Here is a 10,000-nt window from a genome sequence, read left to right as displayed (position 1 = left end):
ATATCTACCTCTATACCTCCAGTGTCCCTGTACATTGTTAATATGGTACTGAACTGACCCTGTATATAGTATGTTTACCCCTCTACATATCTACCTCTATCACTCCAGTATCCCTGTACATTGTTAATATGGTACTGAACTGACCCTGTATATAGTATGTTTACCCCTCTACATATCTACCTCTATCCCCCAGTATCCCTGTACATTGTTAATATGGTACTGAACTGACCCTGTATATAGTATGTTTACCCCTCTACATATCTACCTCTATCACCTCCAGTGTCCCTGTACATTGTTAATATGGTACTGAACTGACCCTGTATATAGTATGTTTACCCCTCTACATATCTACCTCTATCACTCCAGTGTCCCTGTACATTGTTAATATGGTACTGAACTGACCCTGTATATAGTATGTTTACCCCTCTACATATCTACCTCTATACCTCCAGTATCCCTGTACATTGTTAATATGGTACTGAACTGACCCTGTATATAGTATGTTTACCCCTCTACATATCTACCTCTATACCTCCAGTGTCCCTGTACATTGTTAATATGGTACTGAACTGACCCTGTATATAGTATGTTTACCCCTCTACATATCTACCTCTATCCCTCCAGTATCCCTGCACATTGTTAATATGGTACTGAACTGACCCTGTATATAGTATGTTTACCCCTCTACATATCTACCTCTATCACTCCAGTGTCCCTGTACATTGTTAATATGGTATTGAACTGACCCTGTTTACAGCTTCTTACTTTCTCCTGTTCTTTTTATTTCTTATTTTTATATCTCCTGTGTTTTTGTTGTTCCTTGTTATTTTTAGTACCACATTGATATTGATTACTGCATTGTTGGGTTTAGAGTTTGTTAAAAAGGCACTTTACTGTAAAACTTGAAAATGAACATAAGAGAGAGAGGTAACAGTTAACAGTGTTCAATTGTTTTAATGCTAACCATGGTGTCTCCTCTCTCTCTCTCTCTCTCTCTCTCTCTCTCTCTCTCTCTCTCTCTCTCTCTCTCTATGTCTATCTCTCTCTCTCTCTATGTCTATGTCTCTCTCTCTCTATGTCTCTCTCTCTATGTCTCTCTCTCTCTATGTCTCTCTCTCTATGTCTCTCTCTCTCTCTCTCTCTCTCATATGGTGTTGTTGATGGACCCCTGGGTCTCCTCTCTCTCCTCCATCCTCCCATCCTGAATCTGTTCATCATGGTTCCATCTGCTCCTCTTCCTCCAGGAAACAATCCAAGGTACAGTATGACATGTAGTTAATCTGTCTAAGGTACAGTATAACATGTAGTTAATCTGTCTAAGACAGTATGACATGTAGTTAATCTGTCTAAGACAGTATGACATGTAGTTAATCTGTCTAAGGTACAGTATGACATGTAGTTAATCTGTCTAAGGTACAGTATGACATGTAGTTAATCTGTCTAAGATACAGTATAACATGTAGTTAATCTGTCTAAGGTACAGTATGACATGTAGTTAATCTGTCTAAGGTACAGTATGACATGTAGTTAATCTGTCTAAGGTACAGTATAACATGTAGTTAATCTGTCTAAGGTACAGTATGACATGTAGTTAATCTAAGGTACAGTATGACATGTAGTTAATCTGTCTAAGGTACAGTATGACATGTAGTTAATCTGTCTAAGGTACAGTATAACATGTAGTTAATCTGTCAGTAAAATAATCTGTCTAAGGTACAGTATAACATGTATTAATCATGTAGTTAATCTGTCTAAGGTACAGTATGACATGTAGTTAATCTGTCTAAAGTACAGTATGACATGTAGTTAATCTGTCTAAGATACAGTATGACATGTAGTTAATCTGTCTAAGGTACAGTATGACATGTAGTTAATCTGTCTAAGGTACAGTATGACATGTAGTTAATCTGTCTAACATACAGTATAACATGTAGTTAATCTGTCTAAGGTACAGTAAGACATGTAGTTAATCTGTCCAAGGTACAGTATGACATGTAGTTAATCTGTCTAAGATACAGTATAACATGTAGTTAATCTGTCTAAGATACAGTATGACATGTAGTTAATCTGTCTAAGGTACAGTATGACATGTACTTAATCTGTCCAAGGTACAGTATGACATGTAGTTAATCTGTCTAAGATACAGTATAACATGTAGTTAATCTGTCTAAGATACAGTATGACATGTAGTTAATCTGTCTAAGGTACAGTATGACATGTAGTTAATCTGTCTAAGGTACAGTATGACATGTAGTTAATCTGTCTAAGGTACAGTATGACATGTAGTTAATCTGTCTAAGGTACAGTATAACATGTAGTTAATCTGTCTAAGATACAGTATGACATGTAGTTAATCTAAGGTACAGTATAACATGTAGTTAATCTGTCTAAGGTACAGTATGACATGTAGTTAATCTAAGGTACAGTATGACATGTAGTTAATCTGTCTAAAATACAGTATAACATGTAGTTAATCTGTCTAAGGTACAGTATGACATGTAGTTAATCTGTCTAAGGTACAGTATGACATGTAGTTAATCTGTCTAAGGTACAGTATGACATGTAGTTAATCTAAGGTACAGTATGACATGTAGTTAATCTGTCTAAGGTACAGTATGACATGTAGTTAATCTGTCTAAACTAGAGGAAGGCAGGTGTGTAAACAGAGAGGAATATGCATGTGAGAGGTTTTACTACAGTATAACTAAAATCTGTCGAAAATAAACCCAAATGCGTTTCAATGGGTTTATTTTTAACCTAAGCTTGTCGTCTAAAGTACTGCCTTCCTGCCTCTGGGACAACGACTCCCATTGTCAGGGCGGAGACGTGGATCTTGTCATTATGTACAGATCTCTGGTGGAAATGGGAATGTGCACAGAAGGAGCGAAGGAGACGCGACCAAAAAATCTGTCTAAAGACAACATGAGAACACGCGGACATAAGACACTCATGAAGATAAATAAATACACAGGCATTTGAAATATCGCGCCAAAAACATACATTGTAATGAATTTGATATATCGCCCAGCCCACAGTGTGTGTAACGACTGGGTTGTCAGTGGTTTGGTTGGTCTGCGGTGGGGAGCCATATAGACGTCTGTGTGAACGTGTCAGCTCTCTAAAATCTGGTGAACATCCACAAAGAGATCCACAATGAGAGGGAGGAACGAGCAGGAACACTGGCCCAGTGTGTGTGTGTGTGTGTGTGCGTGTGTGTGTAATGTGTCTAAAATACAGTGTGTGTGTGTGTGTGTGTGTGTGTGTGTGTGTGTGTGTGTGTGTGTGTGTGTGTGTGTGTGTGTGTGTGTGTGTGCGTGCGTGCGTGCGTGCGTGCGTGCGTGCGTATTCAGAGCTGCGTTGTTGGAGTGCAGGTCCCCCTCACCACCTCCCTACCCCCGCCCCCACACTCTCTCTGGTGGATGGTGACAATTTGAAAGGCGTTCGGGAGCAGAGTTGAACACACTCTGGGATGGGTTTTGGGTTCAGTCGTGGGGCCGTGTCTCATCGTGCTGATTCATATCTGTCCTCTGAGCTTTAGCCAGGCACTCTAGCAGAAATTACTGCCTGGTCTGCTAAGTCCTGAATACAACTTCAAATTAGTTTCCCCCTAAACTCTGTCTGTCTGTCTGTCTGTCTGTCTGTCTGTCTGTCTGTCTGGTCTGGTCTGGTCTGGTCTGGTCTGGTCTGGTCTGTCTGGTCTGTCTGTCTGTCTGTCTTACAGTCCAACCTGTTGTGTGTATGTTGTATGATGAATGGTGTTTGGTCTAACCCATATGTCTTCATAGAGCAGGTCTAACCCATATGTCTTCTTAGAGCAGGTCTAACCCATATGTCTTCATAGAGCAGGTCTAACCCATATGTCTTCATAGAGCAGGTCTAACCCATATGTCTTCTTAGAGCAGGTCTAACCCATATGTCTTCATAGAGCAGGTCTAACCCATATGTCTTCATAGAGCAGGTCTAACCCATATGTCTTCATAGAGCAGGTCTAACCCATATGTCTTCATAGAGGGGCGGCAGCGTAGCCTCGTGGTTAGAGCGTTGGACTAGTAACCGGAAGGTTGCAAGTTCAAACCCCCGAGCTGACAAGGTACAAATCTGTCGTTCTGCTCCTGAACAGGCAGTTAACCCACTGTTCCTAGGCCGTCATTGAAAATAAGAATTTGTTCTTAACTGACTTGCCTAGTTAAATAAAGGTAAAAAAAAATAAAAATAGAGCAGGTCTAACCCATATGACTTCATAGAGCAGGTCTAACCTGCGTTCATCCACCTCTGGCCTGCTCGCCTCCCTACCACTGAGGAAGTACAGTTCCCGCTCAGCCCAGTCAAAACTGTTCGCTGCTCTGGCCCCCCAATGGTGGAACAAACTCCCTCACGACGCCAGGACAGCGGAGTCAATCACCACCTTCCGGAGACACCTGAAACCCCACCTCTTTAAGGAATACCTAGGATAGGATAAAGTAATCCTTCTCACCCTCCCCCCTTAAATGATTTAGATGCACTATTGTAAAGTGGCTGTTCCACTGGATGTCATAAGGTGAATTCACCAATTTGTAAGTCGCTCTGGATAAGAGCGTCTGCCAAATGACTTAAATGTAATGTAATGTAAATGTATGTCTTCATAGAGCAGGTCTAACCCATATGACTTCATAGAGCAGGTCTAACCCATATGTTTAATAAAAATATATTGGTCTGTATACCAAACGTCTCAGAGTAGGAGTGCTGATCTAGGATCAGGTCCCCCTGTCCATCGTATTTATTATTATTATCTAAAAGGCTAAACTGATCCTAAATCAGCACAATGAGACACTAGATACATACAGCTCCTCAGCACTCTGACACTAGATACATACTGTACAGCCCCTGAACTATTGGAGCCAGTTGAATCCCTCTAATTCAAGGAGGGTCTAGTAGTGTGGGAGTCTGCAGCACTAGGCTAGACGAGAGAAGGTCTAGACTAAAGAGGGTCTAGACTAGAGAGGGTCTAGACTAGAGAGAGGGTCTAGACTAGAGAGAGGGTCTAGACTAGAGAGGGTGTCTAGACTAGAGAGGGTGTCTAGACTAGAGAGGGTGTCTAGACTAGAGAGGGCCTAGACTAGAGAGATGGCTTAGACTAGAGAGAGGGTCTAGACCAGAGAGAGAGTCTAGACCAGAGAGGGCCTAGACCAGAGAGAGGGACTAGACCAGAGAGAGGGCCTAGACCAGAGAGAGAGGGTCTAGACCAGAGACAGGGTCTAGACCAGAGAGAGGGTCTAGACCAGAGACAGGGCCTAGACCAGAGAGAGAGGGTCTAGACCAGAGACAGGGTCTCGACCAGAGAGAGGGTCTAGACCAGAGAGAGGGCCTAGACCAGAGAGAGGGCCTAGACCAGAGAGAGGGCCTAGACCAGAGAGAGAGTCTAGACCAGAGAGAGAGAGTCGAGACCAGAGAGAGGGTCTAGACCAGAGAGAGGGTCTAGACCAGAGAGAGGGCCTAGACCAGAGAGAGGGCCTAGACCAGAGAGAGGGCCTAGACCAGAGAGAGGGCCTAGACCAGATAGAGGGCCTAGACCAGAGAGAGGGCCTAGACCAGAGAGAGGGCCTAGACCAGAGAGGGGGCCTAGACCAGAGAGAGTCTAGACCAGAGAGAGGGTCTAGACCAGAGAGAGGGTCTAGACCAGAGAGAGGGTCTAGACCAGAGAGAGTCTAAAGCAGAGAGAGGGTCTAGACCAGAGAGAGGGTCTAGACCAGAGAGAGGGTCGAGACCAGAGAGAGAGTCTAGACCAGAGAGAGGGTCTAGACCAGAGAGAGAGTCTAGACCAGAGAGAAAGTCTAGACCAGAGAGAGAGTCTAGACCAGAGAGGGGGCCTAGACCAGAGAGGGGGCCTAGACCAGAGAGGGGGCCTAGACCAGAGAGGGGGCCTAGACCAGAGAGAGAGTCTAGACCAGAGAGAGAGTCTAGACCAGAGAGAGAGTCTAGACCAGAGAGAGGGTCTGGACCAGAGTGAGAGTCTAAACCAGAGAGTATCATTTCTATGCCATCCATTCATCCACTTACAGCTGTGTGCAAACACAGGTGGCTCTCTATCTCTCTCACACACACACACACACACACACACACACACACACACACACACACACACACACACACACACACACACACACACACACACACACACACACACACACACACACACACACACACACACACACACACACACACACACACACACACACACACACAAACAGTTCTCACACTGTGTGTAATATACACACAGCCTGCACCTCCAGGAACGACTCCAGCCGGGTTGCCGTGGAGACGGGTCACTGGGAGCTGGAATGTCTACTGTGGAGCCGTGACCCTGATTTATGAATTCATTTAACTCCAACATCCAACTACCACTGTCTGTCTGCCAAACAGACCAGGCCAGCAGACCAGGCCAGCAGACCAGGCCAGCAGACCAGGCCAGCAGACCAGGCCAGCATGGAGCCTGGGTCATACAGTGGGGCAAAAAAGTATTTAGTCAGCCACCAATTGTGCAAGTTCTCCCACTTAAAAAGATGCGAGAGGCCTGTAATTTTCATCATATGTACACTTCAACTATGACAGACAAAATGAGAAAAAAAAAATCCAGAAAATCACATTGTAGGATTTTTAATTAATTAATTTGCAAATTATGGTGGAAAATAAGTATTTGGTTAATAACAAAAGTTTATCTCAATACTTTGTTATATACCCTTTGTTGGCAATGACAGAGGTCAAACGTTTTCTGTAAGTCTTCACAAGGTTTTCACACACTGTTGCTGGTATTTTGGCCCATTCTTCCATGCAGATCTCCTCTAGAGCAGTGATGTTTTGGGGCTGTTGCTGGGCAACACGGACTTTCAACTCCCTCCAAAGATTTTCTATGGGGTTGAGATCTGGAGACTGGCTTGGCCACTCCAGGACCTTGAAATGCTTCTTACGAAGCCACTCCTTCGTTGCCCGGGCGGTGTGTTTGGGATCATTGTCATGCTGAAAGACCCAGCCACGTTTCATCTTTAAGGCCCTTGGTGATGGAAGGAGGTTTTCACTCAAAATCTCACGATACATGGCCCCATTCATTATTTCCTTTACACGAATCAGTCGTCCTGGTCCCTTTGCAGAAAAACAGCCCCAAAGCATAATGTTTCCACCCCCATGCTTCACAGTAGGTATGGTGTTGTTTGGATGCAACTCAGCATTCTTTGTCCTCCAAACACGATGAGTTGAGTTTTTACCAAAAAGTTATATTTTGGTTTCATCTAACCATTCTCAAAATCTTCTTCTGGATCATCCAAATGCTCTCTAGCAAACTTCAGACGGGCCTGGACATGTACTGGCTTAAGCAGGGGGACACTTCTGGCACTGCAGGATTTGAGTCCCTGGCGGCGTAGTGTGTTACTGATGGTAGGCTTTGTTACTTTGGTCCCAGCTCTCTGCAGGTCATTCACTAGGTCCCCCCGTGTGGTTCTGGAATTTTTGCTCACCGTTCTTGTGATCATTTTGACCCCACGGGGTGAGATCTTGCGTGGGGCCCCAGATCGAGGGAGATTATCAGTGGTCTTGTATGTCTTCCATTTCCTAATAATTGCTCCCACAAGTTGATTTCTTCAAACCAAGCTGCTTACCTATTGCAGATTCAGTCTTCCCAGTCTGGTGCAGGTCTACAATTTTGTTTCTGGTGTCCTTTGACAGCTCTTTGGTCTTGGCCATAGTGGAGTTTGGAGTGTGACTGTTTGAGGTTGTGGACAGGTGTCTTTTATACTGATAACAAGTTCAAACAGGTGCCATTAATACAGGTAACCAGTGGAGGACAGAGGAGCCTCTTAAAGAAGAAGTTACAGGTCTGTGAGAGCCAGAAATCTTGCTTGTTTGTAGTTATGATTTGCAAATAAATTAATAATTTGCAAATAAATTAATTAAAAATCCTACAATGTGATTTTCTGGATTTCTTTTGTCATTTTGTCTGTCATAGTTGAAGTGTACCTATGATGAAAATTACAGGCCTCATCTTTTTAAGTGGGAGAACTTGCACAATTGGTGGCTGACTAAATACTTTTTTGCCCCACTGTAGCTGCCCTACAGTGGATCTGGGCTGGCACCCTATTCCCTGTACAGTGCACCACTTTTGAACAGAGAGCCCATAGGGAATAGGATGCCATTTGGGGTGCAGTCCCTGGGATGCTGAGGCCCCGTCACGACAACTAGCATTACCTCAGTCAACAACACTCATCAGGGTTTCTTCTCTGTCCCTCCCTCTCTCTCTCTCCCTCTCTCTCTCTCTCTCTCTCTCTCTCTCTCTCTCTCTCTCTATCACTCTCTCTCTCTCTGTCTCTGTCTCTGTCTGTCTCTCTCTCTGTCTGTCTCTCTCTCTCTCTGTCTCTATCCCTCTCTCTCTCTCTCTGTCTCTGTCTCTCTCTGTCTCTGTCTCTGTCTGTCTCTCTCTCTCTCTCTGTCTCTATCCCTCTCTCTCTCTCTGTCTCTATCCCTCTCTCTGTCTCTCTCTCTCTCTCTCTCTCTCTCTCTCTCTCTCTCTCTCTCTCTCTCTCTCTGTCTCTGTCTCTGTCTCTCTCTGTCTCTCTCTCTCTCTCTCTCTCTCTCTCTCTCTCTCTCTCTCTCTCTCTCTCTCTCTCTCTCTCTCTCTCTCTCTCTCTCTCTCTCTCTGTCTCTGTCTCTCTCTGTCTCTGTCTCTGTCTGTCTCTCTCTCTCTGTCTGTCTCTATCCCTCTCTCTCTCTCTCTCTCTCTCTGTCTCTGTCTCTCTCTCTCTATCTCTATCCCTCTCTCTGTCTCTCTCTCTCTCTCTCTCTCTCTCTCTCTCTATCCCTCTCGCTCTCTCTCTCCCTCTCGCTCTCTCTCTCTCTCCCTCTCTCTCTCTATGTCTCTTTCTCTCTCTCTCTGCTTCTCTCGTTCCCTCATCATTCTTTTCTCTCTCTTTCTCTGTTTATCCCTCTATCTCTCCCTCCCTCCCTCTCTCTGCCTCTATCCCCTTCTCTCTCTCTCTCCCTCTATCTTTCTCTTCTCCCTCTCTCTCTCTCTGTCTATGTCTCTATTCCTCTCTTCTCTCTCTCTCTCTCTCTCTCTCTCTCTCTCTCTCTCTCTCTCTCTCTCTGTCTTGTGTTGTAGGTTGTCTTGAAACAGTCCAATAAGTTTGTCATAGTGTCTGTAGGTGTGTGTCTGTAATAGTGTCTGTATGTGTGTGTCTGTCATAGTGTCTGTAGGTGTGTGTCTGTCATGGTGTCTGTAGGTGTGTGTCTGTCATAGTGTCTGTAGGTGTGTGTCTGTCATAGTGTCTGTAGGTGTGTGTCTGTCATAGTGTCTGTAGGTGTGTGTCTGTCATAGTGTCTGTAGGTGTGTGTCTGTCATAGTGTATGTATGTGTGTGTCTGTCATAGTGTCTGTAGGTGTGTGTCTGTCATAGTGTCTGTAGGTGTGTTTTTGTCATAGTGTCTGTAGGTGTGTGTCTGTCATAGTGTCTGTAGGTGTGTGTCTGTCATAGTGTCTGTAGGTGTGTGTCTGTCATAGTGTATGTATGTGTGTGTCTGTCATAGTGTCTGTAGGTGTGTGTCTGTCATAGTGTCTGTAGGTGTGTTTTTGTCATAGTGTCTGTAGGTGTGTTTTTGTCATAGTGTCTGTAGGTGTGTGTCTGTCATAGTGTCTGTAGGTGTGTGTCTGTCATAGTGTCTGTAGGTGTGTGTCTGTCATAGTGTCTGTAGGTGTGTGTCTGTCATAGTGTCTGTAGGTGTGTGTCTGTCATAGTGTCTGTAGGTGTGTGTCTGTCATAGTGTCTGTATGTGTGTGTCTGTCATAGTGTCTGTAGGTGTGTGTCTGTCATAGTGTCTGTAGGTGTGTTTTTGTCATAGTGTCTGTAGGTGTGTGTCTGTCATAGTGTCTGTAGGTGTGTGTCTGCCATAGTGTCCCACTACCTCCTTTAGGTAGATCCACTACAACATGCTCAGACAGGAGCTTACAGTGTGTGTGTGTGTGTGTGTTGATCCTTCTT

General features: G+C 44.4%; 1 protein-coding gene across 1 annotated transcript in view; it reads left to right on the top strand.

Moving 5' to 3' along the window:
- Positions 1–10,000, top strand: part of LOC135521358 (kinesin-like protein KIF13A) — a 68,606-nt gene that overhangs the window by 50,442 nt on the left and 8,164 nt on the right. Inside the window, exon 3 of the mRNA XM_064947269.1 lies at positions 1,245–1,257. Within this exon, the coding sequence (XP_064803341.1) occupies positions 1,245–1,257 (13 nt within the window). The remainder of the gene's footprint in view (positions 1–1,244; positions 1,258–10,000) is intronic.

This window comes from Oncorhynchus masou, chromosome 29, assembly GCF_036934945.1.
Source record: "Oncorhynchus masou masou isolate Uvic2021 chromosome 29, UVic_Omas_1.1, whole genome shotgun sequence".
NCBI classification, from domain to species: Eukaryota; Metazoa; Chordata; class Actinopteri; order Salmoniformes; family Salmonidae; genus Oncorhynchus; species Oncorhynchus masou.
The sequence above is the reverse complement of the archived record's forward strand: the minus strand, read 5'-3'. Positions and strand labels throughout refer to the sequence as shown.